The sequence below is a fragment of the Sporothrix schenckii genome (assembly GCF_000961545.1).
Source record: "Sporothrix schenckii 1099-18 chromosome Unknown Cont38, whole genome shotgun sequence".
Classification (NCBI taxonomy): domain Eukaryota; kingdom Fungi; phylum Ascomycota; class Sordariomycetes; order Ophiostomatales; family Ophiostomataceae; genus Sporothrix; species Sporothrix schenckii.
In genome coordinates, this window is record NW_015971139.1 from 3,108,139 (window position 1) to 3,125,891 (window position 17,753).

General features: G+C 50.4%; 5 protein-coding genes across 5 annotated transcripts; 3 read left to right on the top strand and 2 right to left on the bottom strand.

Annotated features, from left to right (window-relative positions):
• Nucleotides 1-1,288: 1,288 nt before the first annotated feature.
• Nucleotides 1,289-3,025, top strand: SPSK_06158 (glucose-methanol-choline (gmc) oxidoreductase; the record flags this gene model as incomplete). Its single annotated transcript, XM_016732865.1, has 1 exon — nucleotides 1,289-3,025. One exon carries the CDS (start codon nucleotides 1,289-1,291, stop codon nucleotides 3,023-3,025), a length of 1,737 nt encoding a protein of 578 aa, XP_016592738.1.
• A 5,572-nt stretch (nucleotides 3,026-8,597) lies between these two features.
• SPSK_06269 (uncharacterized protein) lies at nucleotides 8,598-10,049 on the bottom strand (the record flags this gene model as incomplete). The annotated part of the gene is made up of 1 exon (XM_016732975.1): nucleotides 8,598-10,049. One exon carries the CDS (start codon nucleotides 10,047-10,049, stop codon nucleotides 8,598-8,600), a length of 1,452 nt encoding a protein of 483 aa, XP_016592739.1.
• Nucleotides 10,050-11,192: 1,143 nt separating this feature from the next.
• On the bottom strand, nucleotides 11,193-11,917 carry SPSK_06595 (uncharacterized protein; the record flags this gene model as incomplete). The annotated part of the gene is made up of 2 exons (XM_016733297.1): nucleotides 11,193-11,723; nucleotides 11,798-11,917. The coding sequence occupies 2 exons, from the start codon at nucleotides 11,915-11,917 to the stop codon at nucleotides 11,193-11,195; spliced, it is 651 nt and encodes a 216-aa protein (XP_016592740.1).
• Nucleotides 11,918-13,280: 1,363 nt separating this feature from the next.
• On the top strand, nucleotides 13,281-15,843 carry SPSK_05954 (uncharacterized protein; the record flags this gene model as incomplete). The annotated part of the gene is made up of 2 exons (XM_016732662.1): nucleotides 13,281-14,318; nucleotides 14,425-15,843. The coding sequence occupies 2 exons, from the start codon at nucleotides 13,281-13,283 to the stop codon at nucleotides 15,841-15,843; spliced, it is 2,457 nt and encodes an 818-aa protein (XP_016592741.1).
• Nucleotides 15,844-16,684: 841 nt separating this feature from the next.
• Nucleotides 16,685-17,627, top strand: SPSK_06491 (uncharacterized protein; the record flags this gene model as incomplete). Its single annotated transcript, XM_016733196.1, has 2 exons — nucleotides 16,685-16,918; nucleotides 16,977-17,627. 2 exons carry the CDS (start codon nucleotides 16,685-16,687, stop codon nucleotides 17,625-17,627), a joined length of 885 nt encoding a protein of 294 aa, XP_016592742.1.
• Between the last annotated feature and the right edge of the window lie 126 nt (nucleotides 17,628-17,753).

Here is a 17,753-nt window from a genome sequence, read left to right on the forward strand (position 1 = left end):
CGGAGCAACGTGCATATTGCCGGGATCGTGCCGGTTCCCCTTATAGTGATAGGTGAGAACAAAGAGCGCCCATGACGATCGATGATGGCAATCTGAGCCATTGCGGACAAAATGCCGCAGTCAGCAGACATCAATACCTTCATCCATTGGCCAGTCTTGAACGGACACGCCAGGAAAGAGATGCAACGACGCGCAGAAAGCTGCCACTGACGGTTCTAGGATTACGTAAAGTCCTCTGGATCGTCTGCGTTGTCCATGGCAATGGCAACGATTGCCTGCCGGTAGAGCTCGGAAAACAACTCGATTCGGCATCGACGGGAACGCCATCGTTCGTTTTATCCCTGTAGAGAGGTGTCAGCGGATGCTAAAGTTTAAACACGGCACAGGTAACGAAGAAGTTATCTATGCATTAATTTGTTGTTTCTTGCTACTGTGACGCACTTACTTACCAGGTTTGATTGCGCTGGGAACTGATAGCCTCGCAATTACTTGTCGGAATTCTCTCGGCGTTAGTGTTATTGCCTGCAAGACAAGGGCATGTTGGACAGGTTACAGGGAGCTTCCAGTGGAGCCCAGGTCTCCGGATCGATCTCGGCAAGTTCCTGCCAGCGGGCTAGGCTCACTGGTCTCGCAGCCTCGCAAAATCTTGCTTGTTGTTGCTGGACACCACATCAGCGCCATCGCTAAGGACTCTACTCCATTGGATCCTTTGGCGTCCAATGCTACCGTGCCTGAGTCAGTGACAACTTCAAACATCTTTTGGGTTAATTCGACTCAAGTTCGTCAATAGTTCACACCTCATCCACAACTGGGCAACCAATCAATGCGGCTCATGCCACCGGGCATCCGTCGGACAGGCTCGCGTTTCGTCGGTTCCGTCCATGGCCGGTACGTCTGGCGGATTGATTCGATCTCGATTAACGAGTGAAATCAGAGAACATTCTCCTGATGCACCAGGTCTGATGCAAAACGCAATAATGATGGAGGGCGACTAAGAGATACAAACAAGGGCGCGGAGGGGCGGGGAGAGGTCGATGACTTTGTGGTCGACCAATTCGTTCTTAATGCGATGTACCAGTGATCTGCCATCCATCAGCGCGCCTTTATGCCCTGCACGCCCAGCATCTACCTCATCACAGAGTCTATATAAGAGCACTCTGCCCTCGTTGTGATCGTAAACACGTCTTCTCTCGTCTCGTCTCATCATCAGAATCATCCACATCATCAGTAAACTTCACTCTACAACCCTCTTCTTTTTTTCTTTGGCGTCACTCAAATCAACTACATCATGCCTTCCAACGGTGACCACTTTGACTTTGTTGTTGTTGGCGGCGGCACCGCGGGCAACGTTGTCGCCGGCCGTCTGGCCGAGAACCCCAAGGCCAAGATCCTCGTCATTGAGGCCGGCATTGGCAAGCCCGAGGACGTGGCCCAGATCACAACGCCCGGCAAGGCCATGACCTTACGCGGCAGCGAGTATGACTGGGCCTACAAGACCACTATGGTCAAGCGCGACGACTACGAGCGCATCGAGAAGCCCAACACGCGCGGCAAGGCCCTCGGTGGCTCGTCGTCGCTCAACTACTTCACATGGGTGCCCGGCTCCAAGGGCACCTTTGACCTCTGGGAGGCCTACGGCGGCAAGGACTGGACCTGGGACCCGCTGCTGCCCTACCTGCGCAAGTCGGCCACCTACCACGACGACCCCAAGATGTACGACACCGGCCTCCAGAAGCTCGGCGCCGGCGGCCCGCTGCACATCTCGCACGCCGAGCTGCTGCCCGAGACGGAGGCCTTCCGCAAGGCCATCCAGTCGGCCTGGAAGTCGACGGGCCAGCCCGACACGGAGAACATTTACGACGGCAACATGATTGGCCTGACCCACTGCGTCGACACCATCTACAAGGGTGTGCGTTCCAACAGCGTCGTGTTTCTGCGCGGCAAGCCCAACATCACCATCCTGTCCGAGACCCACTCCAAGAAGCTGGTCGTGGACGCCGCCTCCAAGAAGGTGACGGGCGTCACCGTGATTGGCAAGGACGGCAAGGACCAGACCTTTTACGCCGATCGCGAGGTCATTGTGGCGCAGGGTGTCTTTGAGAGCCCCAAGCTGCTGATGCTGAGCGGCATCGGCCCCAAGGACCAGCTGAAGCAACACGGCATCTCGGTCGTGGTCGACTCGCCCAACGTCGGCCAGAACCTGTTCGACCACCCGGCCGTGCCGTTTGTGCTGCGCGTCAAGGACGGCTACGGCCTCGACGACTTCCTGCACCCTGCGCGTCCGCACGTCCAGGCGACACAGCAGACGTACGACCAGAGCCACACAGGCCCCCTGAGCTCGGGTGATCTCGAGATGGTCGGCTTCCCGCGCATTGACAGCTACCTCGAGAAGGTGCCCGCCTACGTCGAGGCCAAGAAGAAGAACGGCGGCGTCGACCCCTTCTGCGGCCAGGGCCAGCCGCACTTTGAGCTCGACTTTGTCTCCGCCTTTGGCAGCGCCTTCCAGTGGCACTACCCCGTCCCCAAGCAGGGCAACTACACCAGCGTCGTCGTCGACCTGGTGCGCCCCGTGTCCAAGCCGGGCGAGGTCACGCTCAACAGCGCCGACCCGCTTGCGCAGCCCAACATCAACCTCAACTTCTTCGAGAACGACCTCGATATCATCGCTATGCGTGAGGGCATCCGCTTCTCCTACGACATGCTGACCAAGGGCGACGGCTTCAAGGACATTGTCGTTGCCGAGTACCCCTGGGAGATGCCCCTTGATGACGACAAGGCCATGCACCACGCCGTGCTGGACCGCTGCCAGACTGCCTTCCACCCGTGCGGCACCAACCGTCTCTCAAAGGACATCCAGCAAGGTGTCGTCGACAAGGAGCTGCGTGTCCACGGCGTTTCGGGCCTGCGTGTCATTGACGCCTCCATCATCCCCGAGATCCCTGACTGCCGCATCCAGAACTCGGTCTACGCTGTCGGCGAGAAGGGTGCCGACCTGATCAAGGCTGCCCACAGGGATCTGTACTAAAGGTGCAACGGGGCTACAGTCGGCCGTGCCCGTGATATAGCCGAGAAACGGTACTTCACCTATTTACAGATTGTTTTCGTTGTCTATGACTTGTGCTGGAAATGGTTCTTAAATAAACAGAATTAAATAAAGCAGTAAGGCTTGAGAGAATCTTTTAATAAAGCGTCCCTTTACCTAATCGTCCCTCACTGCCGCCGGTATACCCACCGCCACGGCCAACGTGCCACAGACCGCCTCGGCACGGCTCCGCGGCATAACCGCCCCGCCACCCCCGACGACGGCTAACAAACGCGCGCGGCCCCCCACTGCAGACAGCATAACATTGGCCAGCAGCCCACTACACCGTTATACTAACGATATTATCACCGTCCCCGAAAGCCCACAACGCTCCCCGACTAAACGTAACCGTACGTCGGGTACTACGACGTCCGTCACTCCTTTTACGTCGTCCGGTCGTAACGGTACACTTAATACCCTTACGACCCCGAAAAACATAACTATTAAACATACTACTCGGCCGTTCACCGGACCACTCACTACCACCGTCCCGGAGGACGTTGTTAAGATCTGTGGGATCCCGAATGGATACGTCGACGTCTTTACTACCGTCCTTTTTATCGTATACAAAATAAATGACCGTATGGGTACGACCGTTAACACGATCCTATAACGGTTCTTTTACACCGTTATTTTATAAGTATATTACGTCGTTATCGTAACACCGTCTTCGGTTACGACGGTCGTACTAACTACGACAATTAACCCGTTACTTATATACACCTTTTACGTTACTTTATAAACCACCCTTATATTATAATAAATAAATAATAGTTATAGTAATACTTATATTATAGTAACGAAGTTATAATACGAAGAGGTTATCCTTTACACTAGTCGTATAACGTTATTACCGTTATACGAGACTATTATTAACGTCGTTAAGTTCGTCGTCGACGACCGTACTTTAACTTACGTCGTACGTTAACTCTCGAACGGTAATAGTGTAGTCGTTTTTTTAAGAGGAACGGACTAGTAGTATATTAAGGATATGTTTTAAGTTAACGACCTTGGAACCGACGTTACGATTATTAACCCGAAGGTCGTCCTTTATAGTGTGTTAACCGATATACTCCTTTAAAATCTCCGTATTAAACTTAAGACGTCTTGTTTAATACTTTAAATACGTTTTATAGTCCGTAAGGATCCGACCCGTCCCGGTAGTTTATATTTTACCGTAACTACTAACGTTAACACTACTTTATTTCTTCGGAACGACGTTATCCTCGACTATTATCTTTACCGTACCGTCCCGTATAAACTAAACACTAGACTATATATTTATAACCGTTATTAAACCTAGGGTTATAAAGTACGTACTTGTTGAAAGTTACCCCGGTACGTTTATTATAAAAGTGTTTACGAGAGTCTTTTTTATAATAAACCTTTTAAACGAGAGATACTACCCGAACTATCGTAGGTTTTACTCGGTCTACTCTCGTACTTACCCTTTTTACTTAAACACTTTTACCGAGTACCGGGAAGTTAGTGGTTCGGGTCGTCGTCCGTCGTTCGTTCGTTTTAATATAATAACCGTAATATATATACTATAACTATCCTTTATATTCTTTTAATAGTAGTGATTATTTTATAAAATATATATAAAATAAACTATTATACGTAAATAACACTACACTACGTAAACACCCTTAACGTTAACGTCGTTTTTTTATAAGAAATAGTTAAAACGAAGAACGGTGACGTATTAAGACCGGTCTTCGGTAAATACTATAAGTTTTAAGTCGGTAAGGGCCGTTTTATCGGTTACGTAACGAAGAGTCTATCGTTATTCTATTAAAAATATATAGTCGAAAAAGACTTTATTTATATTACTATTTATACGTAAAAACCACGCCCTTTTTATATCTTCGGGGTTTATAACGAGTCACTTTTATTAAACCTTCGACCGTAGGACTCGTCGTTCCCTCGTCTCGTTACCCGGTTACACCCCGGTCCGGACACCGACGTCGTCTTTATAAAAGACGTTAATTTATACTACCTACTTTAAGATACGGTAAGGTGAACCTTAGTTTATACCGACGTCCTTTTTAACTTAACCGATTTATAAGACTTATTTTTACTTACACCGTCGGGTATATTAACGTAGTAGTTATAAAAAGGCCGGTCTTATTAACGTTTATTAATTATAAACTACACGTAGGCCTCGTTACGGTTCCGGGTTATACACTCCGTACTCGACTAGCCGGGTTTTAATTATATACCGTAAACTTACTTTATACTAGTAATAACACCACCGATACCGGTAAACGGTTTCTGTTAGTCCCGGTTAGATTAAAATAAGACCGTGTTACTTAAACGAACTACTCTTCTCTCGACGTCGTTACCGTTAAACTTCGTCGTCGAACTCGAACGTTAAACTAATAACTTTATCGGTAAGTTTACCGGTATAATATACGCGTACGTCCCGGTTAAGTCACCTTTTTAAGGATAACGTTTTTTTAAATAGGACGAAGTTACCGTTATCGTTACCGACACTCTCCGTATTGTAAAAAGGAGAGTTCGGACGAACGATCGATCCGTAACCGTTTACGACACCGTATAAAAGATACGGTAAACTTAACGACGTACCCTTCGTCGGATAAGTATATACTTTTAACGGGCCGTTTTATATAAAGCCTTAGTGAAGGATACGGACTTGTAAAGATTAAAGAAGTAGGTTTACTTTCGGAGTTATACCCTTTTCGTTCCTCCTTTCCTTTCGTCGTTACGGTGTTTAAACGGTATATACGTTATACACGTTGACGATAAAGTAGAGATCTTCTCCCGTCGTTTCTTCCCGACCCTTAATACCGAGACACTTTTATTACCGTTAGTATCGTCGTTTAACCGTATTTTTATTAATTAAGAGATCTTTTTAAACGAAGTCTCGGTAATAGTTTACCGTATATCTTTAAAGAAGACCCTCGGGCCGGACTAAATATTAAACGTACTCTTCCGGACTTACGACGACTCGTTTTTTCCGTGGCTTTAAAATATCGTTACCGTTAACCTCCGTCTTGGTTATTAACCGTTATACTTTAAAGTATCCCGTATAATTATTATTTTAAAACCCGGTAAGACCGTACGGGAGAGATAGGAAATAAAAGGATGGCGTCCGATTACACTCTTTAGTACCGTTAGTAAAGTTATCGAGGTTATCGTAGTCCGTCGGTTTACCGATACGACGGAGGAGAATAGTCTTCTTTTAAAGGATTAAATAAGTAACCGGTATTACTAGTCGATAAAGTTTACGGTCCGTCTTTTTACCGACACTATACGGTACGTATAAAGTCTCGGTAATATAACGTCCCTTTTTTAACTCGATATTTAAGACGTATTCGATAACGTTTATTACGGGTAGTTTATTTACACGTTATATACTCTTTACTTTTCGGTTTAAATTATTAACTAAGTTACTAGTTATTTAACGGGTTAAACGACGGAGTTTACTTTCGACGGAAAGATAATACCGATACGTTATATTATTACCGGTGTCCCGTAAGGGTCCCCGTTATTACCGATCTTATTTATTCTTTTTACTTTATTTCTTTACTAAACCTTACGTTACTACTACGGGATTATTACTATTAAGTTCACCGACGATACTAATCTCTTCGTTATTAACCGTACGTTAAACGTTTACTACTATTACTTATAGGATACGTAGACTACGGTTAAAGTGTAGATACGACCGAAAGACGTTATATTCGAGTCGGTAAAGAACGAACTCCTTTACTTTTCCCGTATATACGTAGTTCCGACGACAACGTTTACGTTCGACCGGGATACCGTCCTTAAACCTTAATAATCGGTCCGTTTCCTTAGTATCTAGTTCGATAAGAAACTCCTTTTCTCGACACACCTTCGGTAAATAAAACGTCGTCTTTGTAAGGGTCCGTTAGGGGAGATCGCTGCGTAGACACCTAGGATGAATACTTTGGCGAAAAGCTAGTTCCTGAATTGAATAAAAGAATATCGATAAAGAAGGAGAAAGAAAACAAGAAGCGTAAGGCTGGGTAAACAACCCCCTTTTCTGGTCCCACTCGTGGACTTCTGATCAGGGGTCCGGCTCCCCAGCCACCGCACCGCCACATGCCCCGGCCCACAGGTGTCTGATCAGAAGTCCGGGAGTCTGGCCACTGGCTTACGCACCGCTTAGCCATCCTCGGGCCCTTGGCCCGTTACAGTCTTACTATATAGAGTTATACTTTTACGAGACTTACCGGGAAGACGTAGAGTTATACGTTCCTGTAGGTCCGTACGATTTATACGGTAGTACTTCGGAGTATAGTAACTTATAGTACGTCGGTTAACGAACTCTTTAAACATTATTTTTTACGGTTACTTCCGTACCGTCTTAAGGGTTTACCGGTTTACACTTATTTACCTCTTTTACTCCGAAGTAAGTATACTATTATTAAACTTTTACTTAATTTACTACTACACCGTCTTTTTATCCCGACCGGACTATTAAGTAAAAACTTAAGTTATTCGAAGTGTAGTCCACCGTCCTTAACCGTTTACTAATTATTACCCGTTTATCCCCGCCCTACCCCTACCGTTTAGGCCCGAAGAGACGGACTAGACTACCGTTACCGGTCGTTAAAAGGTTCTTTAATAATAAGACGCCGGTAACGGTCACTTTACGGGATCCTTTACGGTACGAACACTATATTAAACGGTAAAGGCCGTACGGCGCCGTTACCTCTACTTAACTAAGACCGAGAGTAACCTTTTTACGTAGATCCACACGGGTTATATCGACCTCCGGACGTACCTTTACCGGAAAGACGCCGTAGGTTCCCCGATATATATATACGGTATTATAAACGAGACCCCGGCCTACGTCCTTTTATTTTATACAGTAACACCTTAAAAACCGTCAGACTAGTTATAAACACTAACGGACCTAGACCGTCGTTTATAAACGGGTTTTACGGTCCGTCCACTTCTCCGTTAGTTTATTCGGAGCGGGAGGCTCCCGGAGTATAACCTAGTTAAGGAGTTAAAACGGACGCCGTCGCCGGTGTAACACAACACACCCACATTTACACATTATTCCTTTGTTTTATTTGTTTTGTTTTATTTGTTTTATTTTATTTGTCTACTTGTTAAAAGTGACCACTCGGGCCACTACACGTACCTGTACTATAGAAACACCACCCACTTAGATCTGTGACAGTTTTTTCCCTATGAGGGTTCTGTCTAGTTAGTCGCCAATAGCCAGGACTGGCTGAGGAAGGCGGATAATAATAATAATAATAATAAACAGAATTAAATATAAATAAAACGTACTTTCAAATAACCACACTCCACCGTTACATACGACCATTATTGACCGTGAATGAATTCCGTACCGAGTACGCACCTAACTAATTTCCTTCTGGGTTAGCATAATCCTTGTTTCGTTCGCCATGATCCCATAGGTCGTCGCAATATCCTTGACCGGAACGAATAACAATATGGTCGGGATCAGTGCGGCAGGACCACCCGAACATCTGCTACCATACTCTGCTCACTCGACACCCATGGACGGGCTCCAGAAAAGACCATTGGGGTCCCACTGTGTCTTAACCCGTGCTAGCTCGTCGACCTTGTCTGCGGGATAGTAGTCGGCCAACTTGGCAGGGAATGCCAGGTTGTTCGCAAAGCCAATCAATGGGCCAGACTCTTCACGACCAGCGATCTCCTGAATTTCTGCCGAGTATGTACTGGACTCGGACTCGATGTCGGCACCGCCGGTCTTGGACCAAACGGCCGAAAGGACGAGCACATTGCGGTCGCGGGCCACATGAAAGTTGTCCTTTCTCTCCGGAGAGGCACCCAGCTGCAGAGATTTGGTCGTGTTCCAGGTGGGGATGGCAATGTACGTGTTCCATAGGTCGGGACGCTCGTTGGTGAAGCCAACAAAGCGCTCAAACAGCGACACAATGACGTCCTCGTTGATGGAGTGCAGATAAGTGCCAGACAGAATCTTGGATCCACCAACTGCATTGAACGGCTCGGTCGAGGCATTCAGTTTTGCCAACGGTACACCCTCTGTGACCGCCACGGCGGCCTTGGCAGCAAAATCCTCACCGAGGAGGATCTTGGCAGCTGGCGATGCCTCCGCCTCTGCAGAAGGACCAAAGTGCGCCGCAACCAGCAAGGCAATAGGCGATCCTGGGCGTGGCATATTCGGTGGGCTGCGTGCAATCAACAGGGTTGCATTCGCAGGGCCCGTTAAAGGCAGGAGCGACACGAAGGCCCGGGCCGCATCCCGAATGGCAGGAGCGGGAAAGACGCCCCGTCGGTTCCACACCTGGTCTCCCCCTTCGAGACGCAGATCTGCAACCTTGTAGGCCCGCAGCGTCATAGAGACGATCACGCCAAGGCCATGACCGGCGCCACACACGGCCGCAAACAAGCTGCGCTCGTCGGCACCGGTGGACGAGTGGCTGATATTGCGCGACGCTGCGGCACCTTCCTTCGGCAGAGTGACAATGCGCACGGATTCGACGTTGTCGGCCATGAACCCGTGCAGACTGTTAAACGGCCCATTGCCCACACCCAGAACAGCGCCGACAACGCCGACAGCAGACGAGTTGGGAAGCGTAGCGTAGAAGCCGCGCTCGAGAAGATATGTGAGCAGCTCGCCAGTCAACACGCCGCCGCCGATGGTGACTGTCGATGCACCCTCGTCTAGGACAATCGACTTGAAGCGCCGCAAGTCGAGGTAGAGTGTCTTGGCTGTCACGGGAATGAAGGGAGCATGACCGCCACCGGCGACGACAACGCGGAGGCTGTTGTCTTTGGCATACACGATGGCCGCAACGACATCTGATTCAGACTCGGGAATCACGACGACAGCCGGGACGCTGACGTGGATGTCGGACCAACGGACAACATGGTCATGGAGATTGTCGTCTTTGCTGGGGAATTTGACCTCACAGGTCAGCGAAAGCGGTGGGAGTTGCGATGAAGACATAATGAGAGGGGGCGTCGTTAATCGCGTCGTGTCAACGATCGACATGGGCAGTTTGGGTGCCAAGCGTTCTTAAATGTTTGATTCGCAAGAGGACTACTGATTCACAGGGCTTTGCGGTCTAGGCGAAGACGGAGTTAGCCGCTGATGTGGGCGAAGTGAGCCGGCGTCAGCACAATCTGCTAGGTCTGACGACCTGTGCAGCTTACCAAGTGTGCTGGATGCCTTTGTCACCAGGCGTGAGCTGGTGTTAGCGCAAGCTGCTCAGAAGACAACTGCTCCGTTCCTTCCGACAACATAGCTGTGCAGCTACGCAGCTTACTAGGTGTGCGACCACGTCCTCGTCGAGAAGCAATATGAGTGATAGTTAGCCAAGACAGGTTAGTGGAGATAAGCAAGTCAGCTTCGGATTATGTGGACTCGGAGAGAAAACATAAACGGGGAATACGACATACTTAACTCACTTATTAGTTTCCGAAATAGCAACAACACCTACACATTGTTCTCAAAGGTGGTCCGCAAGCTGATAATATGGCTTTCAGACTGTGTTCCCCTTCTACACACGCGTGCCGTCGCTGCGAATAATCTACTCACTTGGTTCCAGGAAGCAGCCCAAAACGACACCGACAGCCTCGAGGACAGTAAATGCAATGTAGCTTCCGTCGGTGACGTGGCCGGCCTTGACGGTCTAGTTCTGACGGACAGTCACAGCAGCCAGAATTGCAGCTGAACCACGTACTGGCATCGGCCCGTCCACACCAGTCTTTCCTGGACACACCACCAATACGCTACGTAACAGCTGCACAGAAGCCGAAGTATGCACCGAAGGAGATGCCAGAGCCAGCATTTTATGTATGGCTGTGACAGAGGAACGAGGTGCTGTACATGGCATAGCTCGCCCCCCACAAAAACGGGGCAGACGCGGTAGAACGTCTGCCCGTTGTATTGGTAGCCCCGAGCCGACGGACTGTCGGGAGCTATTCTAGTCTCCGTGCCTACATCTGAAATGTAGCCTGTTATGTTCGTAATTGCCTGGGTTTACTTTGGCAGAGTATCAATTCTGTGTTCATCCAATTCTGTGTTCATCCGCTGACTTAATCTCTTTCACTAAATACCCGACGGCAGATGCCCTCCATCAAGACGACACTATTGCGCGAGGTGTCCTATATCGCGCTGCTCATCTATGGTGGCATTGACGAACTGGTCAACAAACATGGTGCCGACGAAGACGATTTCCACATCGACGACGTCAATGCCTTCCAATAGAAGCAGATTCCCGTGACATTTTACCCGAGAGACATCTTTGAGGCCAAACACCACTGGGAGGACGACTTGGGCTAACTCGAGCAGTGGCGGCGGTGCTGGGACCCGACTTGAACGGCCGAAGAGACAAAGCCATTTTGGCATAAACAAGTTCATGGGTCCTAGAAGCCAGTCATCACGGAGCCGTACACGGCGCTCAACTGATATTGTCGAGGCACGCTGGACGAGGCACTCAACCACGGCCCTGGTAAGTGCAATAAGTTGGAGCGACTGCGTGCATACCAGTTGACGAAGAGTGGGCAAGCCTTGACTGATGTGCAAAGGTATCCGACTTAACAAGACCTGTCCTGCATAGCCTCGAAGCTGATACACCTCAACATCGTACTCATCCTTTGTGGTGAGATTGGCTAATGACTAGGACCGCGTTGCCCGGAAGCGTTGTGCCGATCCGGTCGAAATTCACTACGAACACCTCTAAAAATACGCACGAAGCCAAGGATAACGTCACGATGCTGCAGACCGCCTAGCGGGTCATCCAGATCACTATCTCCTTTGCTCAACTCACCCTCATCGACAGCCTTACGAATGGTCGGGGTCTCATCGGTCATACACCACCGTCTGTGCTTCCGAGGTGTGGTTTGATGAACCTCCCTTTGGCACCTGTTAACTCTCCAACGATGGCCCGTGAAGCCGTGGGGCGAAATACGGTAGTCGCAACATACGGCATTTTTGGTCGCGGACTGGTACAACGTATAGTTGCTATTTACTAATTTCATTTTATTTACTGCACGTGTATTCCTACATTGTCCGATGTCATCCTGTGTACCACGTATAGAGACCAAGTGCGTCTTTACGTATAAAATACGCGCATTCTCCAACGGTGATTCACTTCACAACAACTAAGCGTACGGTATAAACAAAACTCTACGCAAATTCTATATACTCTTGTCACAACTATCTTCATGGTAAAATCTCTGAAATTTGGGCTCTTACAACAGCTTCACTGTGACATCGTTTTTTGATTGTCTAGGTGTTCATATACATCTCCGTTATCATCTCGGAGCGTTGATTTGGTTCAAACTCATCTTTTGGTGAGAAAACGGAGAAACATATCGTTACTCTTTCAGTTCCTTGCGGGCATAACGGGACCCCGGTAAAATGTATCATAGACGCTGTTGTTTGACGTTGTCATATTGCGGCATGTCCCAAATGTCCCGCCTTGACGTGATTCCTCAGTGTTTTCATTGGCCTAGGTGGACATTCCGAGATGCAATTCTGTGGTGTTGGTCTACAGTAACGGGTTTCCAAAAAAAAGGATGGGATTATATCAAAATTCGTTGCTGTGTTTCTAACTTGAATTTTGCCATTGAGGCTTACTGCTTTTTTTAATTTTAATTTTAAGTTTTATGGTTTTGGAATTTACTTTTTTTTATTTTTTTCTTAATAAAATTTTACAGTTACGTCCTAACTCCTATTTACTTTTTCAATGAAAACCAAGTCATACGAAAGCTTACAATTACTACTTTCACAACGAAGACATAAAAATTTCAATGTCAAAATGAAATACATCAACATTATTGGCGTCACAAGTCGATAACTCGTACTTGGATTAAATCCAGAAGCAGGCATCAGGCTTCAGGTTTCAGGGCCAGTAATTCGTAGTGTCCGGCGAGATGCAATTGTGTCCGCTGTTTGTCGGGAATGCGGGGTAAGAAACGGCGGCCAGGTTCACAGCTAGTGTGATGAACGCGCCGTGGACGTCTACGAAAAGCCGAGTCCCCCAGCGCCCAGGAATTGTGACATGAGACCACACCTTGGACTCCACAGCACTCTACGTTCCCATAGAGCCCCTCCCCTTTCCAGTCCACAACTCCCCCACAAAAGTCTCACTGCATGTAACTCAAATTCCCAGTTCACCGTTTTCCACTGCTTTTCTGTCCACTGACCACACAACTACCTACCGACAATACCATGCAGTCCACCTTTACACTCGACGACGCACCGTCGTCGACGTCAGCCAAACGGCGCCGGAAGTCGGGCGATTCGTTACAGCCGGCACCGCCCAGCCGCATTGGCGGTTCGTACCAGCGCACCAAAGCGCCGTCGGCCTGCTTGGTGTGCCGAACACGCAAGACCAAATGTGACAATGTGCGACCGATCTGTGGATTCTGCCAACGAACAGGCGGCGATTGCCACTACGCCGAGCCGGAGCGGTCTCGATTCGACCCGGCCAGTCTCGCCATCCTGCAGCAGCTCGACGACCTCAAGTTGATTGTGCAGGGCCACACGTTGATTCTGCAACAGCAGCAACAGCGTCAGCCAGAAGCCGTTACCGGGCAAAGTCCCTCTCAAGACTCGCGGCAGTCGTCGGTTGGAACCAGGAATGGTCGCGGAGGCATTGCTGGTGGCTTCTCTGGCTCCTCGATGCCGGTCAACCTCCACGGGCCATTCGACGGGACGGATGACCACATCTCGCCGACGACGCTCGACAAGCCGGCATCGGTGTATTACGGCTTTGGCCCCGACTCTAGTTATGCCCAGCCCCACCGAAACAGCGATGGTGGACAGAACGGAGCACAGAAACGCAGCGCGCGCCAGGCCTTTGATCGCTATGCCGCCCGTGTGCAGACCGACACGGACATGCCCATTGGCACCGAAGCCATGCTCAACGCGTCGGCTGACATGGGCATCGAGGCGATGCTGCGCTGGCCCGTGTTCAAACGAAAGCTGGACGCCCTCAAGATCACACCGCACGTGTCCGTTGTTTCGCTCATGGAGACGCCAGCCTCGAGCGCCGCCAATGACACTTTGGACGGCATGCCGCTGAAGCCGCTCGACTCATTTGGCCAGCCGGACTTTATCAGGCGCACACGCGTTCTCGAGCTCGTCGACAACTTCCTCGTCAACAATAATTTGAAGAACCCGATTCTGGGCCCGGCCGCACTGCGCGCCGATGCCGAGATCTTTGCGGCGTCTCCACTGGCCTGGACCGGCCGAAATTGTCTGATGGTGTGTGATTACCAGGGGAATACGTTGTGTTTCTTCTCTTGTAATTGCTACTATTGCTTGTACCTGTTTGCATCTGAACATTCGACTCACGTCACTGCTCCTCTAGTATCTCGTTCTTGCAGTCTCCACTCTATCGATACCGTTCACCGAGACCACAGCCAGCCGCCGCGTGAAGGTCGACCGTACCGATCCGGCCTTTTCTATCGCCGAGGCCTACTTTCACGAGGCGCAGCAGAGAATGGGATGCTTGATATGCACCGACTCGTTGCTGGCTGCCCGGTGCGGTTTCCTGACGGGTGTCTACTTGATGCATACGCTACGAATCTTACCAGCATGGAGGGCCTTCGTCCAGGCAGGCTCCAGCTGTGTCTCCTACTTTATCGCCCACAACCGCGTCGATACCGTCCCCAACGTCCCACGAAACAACCTCGGCAATGGCGACGGTCTCACTGCGCCGATGCGCCGCGACGATGTGCCCTCTACGTCAACCGAGCGAGCTTTGGAGGATGCGCTCTACTGGAGCGTCCTCAAGAGCGAAGTCGAACTGCGGCTGGAGCTCGGCCTGCCTGGATCTGGCATCAATGCCATCCGCTATCCGCACGTCTTCCCCTGCGTGCCCGACATGGAGATCGATGGCCGCGAGCTGAGCGTCGACAGTGGCGGTTTTCTCGTGACGAACCAGCCTGAGGTCGATCGGTCCCACCTCACCTTTGGATGGTTCTTCTTCTTAGCTGAGATTACGTTGAAGCGGCTCATGTACCGCATCATCAACAGCCGGTATTTGCTGGGACTCGGTGCCGACGTAGAGCAGGCATCTAGACCACACACCGAGGAGGGAAGCAACGGCACAGACGAGCCTAACATGCAGATCGACCCCGCAGTACTAGACACGACGGAGTTCGACTTGCAGTTGGAGCAATGGATGCAGCTGCTGCCGCCGGCCATGCGGTTTCCCGACTCGTGGCGGGAGCCTCCATCTGATATCCTCCCCTGGGTGCTTCGTGGCCATGGAATTGACGCCGTCGAGCTGCTGCGCTTCCCCGCCTTTGCTGCAGTCATGAAACTCGAGTCGCCGCTGGCGCCCCTCAACGCCTGGACGTCCGCATCAGTCAGCCAATACGCCGAAGCCACGCGACAGAATCTCGTCCGACTAGTGCGTGACTACCTCCGCAACTCTGTCGACCGCATCGAAGCGAATGCAAACGGGCTCGCCCATCGGCACCAGGGCTCATGGCTTGCCATCCGCAGCTGTACTCGCAGTGCTCTTGCTCTGATCGGGACACGACTAGCCCTGCAGGAACAGCGGGACCTGGCCGTCATGCACGGGTTTGGCGTTGGCAATGCTGCAAACAGTGCCTCGTCGCCAGGCTCTACTCTCCCCGACTCGCTGCTGCCGCCGCGATGGAAGGACGGTGTCCAGCTCGTACGTGATATACTCAAGGCGTGGGCGCCGGAAGGGCGAGACGTGGCACACCTGGCAGTTGTTTTGGATGGACTATTTTCGTTGTGTGACGATATTGAATAGCTGTCGTTAGAGGCGCTTTGTCCAGGCTACGTCGGAGCTATGTTATAGATCCGTCGAAGCTCATTTTTCTATTCTGAAATATACCCTTTTTATCTCGTTGTCTATTGTACACCGGCTTGCGAAATTGCATCGACTATATGTGAAGACGTTGCGATGTCGATTTGTGGCACATGCAGCTGTGATATGAATGGATGTCGCGACTACTTGGTCACAATGGACAACGTATTGCTTCACATATCAACTTGGACTTTGTCTAGTTTAGCCTCTCTAGACCACGGTTGACGTGCTCGCAACGCAGCCGAGTCATCAGTGTCAGCTGATGAAGTGGGGAGAGTCAGTCCAACGCACGCCAGTCCGACTCCGCACGCTGATTAGCGGCAGTGGCTGGGGTAAACAGGGCATTCTGGCGTTAGATACGCTGAAAACGAGGGGAGGCATAAGGAAAATGAGAGAAAAAGGGGAGGGGACAACGAAACCTGGTCTGAAGCAGATGGTGGTGGCTAGATCACAGAGCCTTTGGCCATAAAAGAAGAAGGATGCATAAGTGGAGACGGTTATTGTACCAACGTCACGCACCCCCTTACCCTGTTTCTTTTTTTTTTTCCCTCGCTTTCCTCCTCGACATTTTTTGCCGCCTTCTTTTGTCACTATCATTCTATCTCGTACTGACACATTTCCGTCCGTTGCTGGAAGCATCAGTCACCTTAACACGTTCCGAACACGCGCACCGAGACCATCGTATGCCTCTGCCCTGCCACGCGGTGCCCTGCGCCAGGAGTCGTCACGTTACTTGATTCGATTGTTAACGAGTCCTGCATACAACGTCAACAAAATTACACAGATGCCGGCACAGCTGTCGATCCTTGCTCGGGCCCGCCAGAGATCGCAGATGACCGATGACACGGCGCTGTCCAACAAGAGCAGCAAGGGCCACGACAACGACGACAAGAATGGCAGTGGGACCGCCACACAGGAAAAGACGCGCAAGCGGGTTCGCCAATTTACGTCCGACGACCGCGCGGCCCACCGCATATTTGAACGGTGGCGGCGCGAGGCCTTTCGCGAGAAGCTGATCGTATGTGGGGATCTCGGTGCGCAGTATTTGCAAGACCGCTTATACTGACACCCTACAGGAACTCGCCGAGATGCTGCCCAGCCTGGCAGGCGCCGACATCGACCGTCTGTCCAAACATACGGTGGTGCACGAGTCCATTTCCAGACACCACGAGCAGACCCGGCAGATCGACACCCTAACGCGCGAGCGCGATGAACTGCGCGACGAAGTGACGCGGTGGCGCACACAGGCTGGCTTTCCTGCTGCAGATACGTCGCGCTCAGGTCCGGGGAGTGAAGCAGAGCTGGAACTGTCGCCACCCTTGTCAATGTCTCTGCCAATGTCTCTCTCTGTTGCGATGCCCCGAGAGCAGCAACATCCAACGGCACCTGCTCTTCTTCTTGACAGTGCAGTATTGTCGCTGCCACAGGGCGAAATGAACCATGGTGTATCAGACGTTGTCAACTGGTCTTGGACACCTCCGTTCGACATGGATAGAGATATGGGAGAGGCAGACGTGTCGCTTTCCTGGAGCAATTTTGACGATACAGATATCGGACAACTTGTTTCCAGCTCTATGGGGCCGCTAGCTCCTTCTATGCCACCGGAAAGGCCGAGAAACGATGGGCGTCACGATATTGAAGATGTGATTGTGGTCAATACATCAGACTACAGCCGGCAGCAGGCTTTAATGCAGCCGCCAGAGGAGATTCTATGGACGGTGTCATGATACGAGAGACGATTGCGATAGTTCCGTCGAACTGAGCTTTGTTTGTTTTGCTTAAATATGGCACAATTGGGATAAATCGACGCTTGTATTTTCTATGTTCCTCTTTCCATGAATTTTTCATCATCT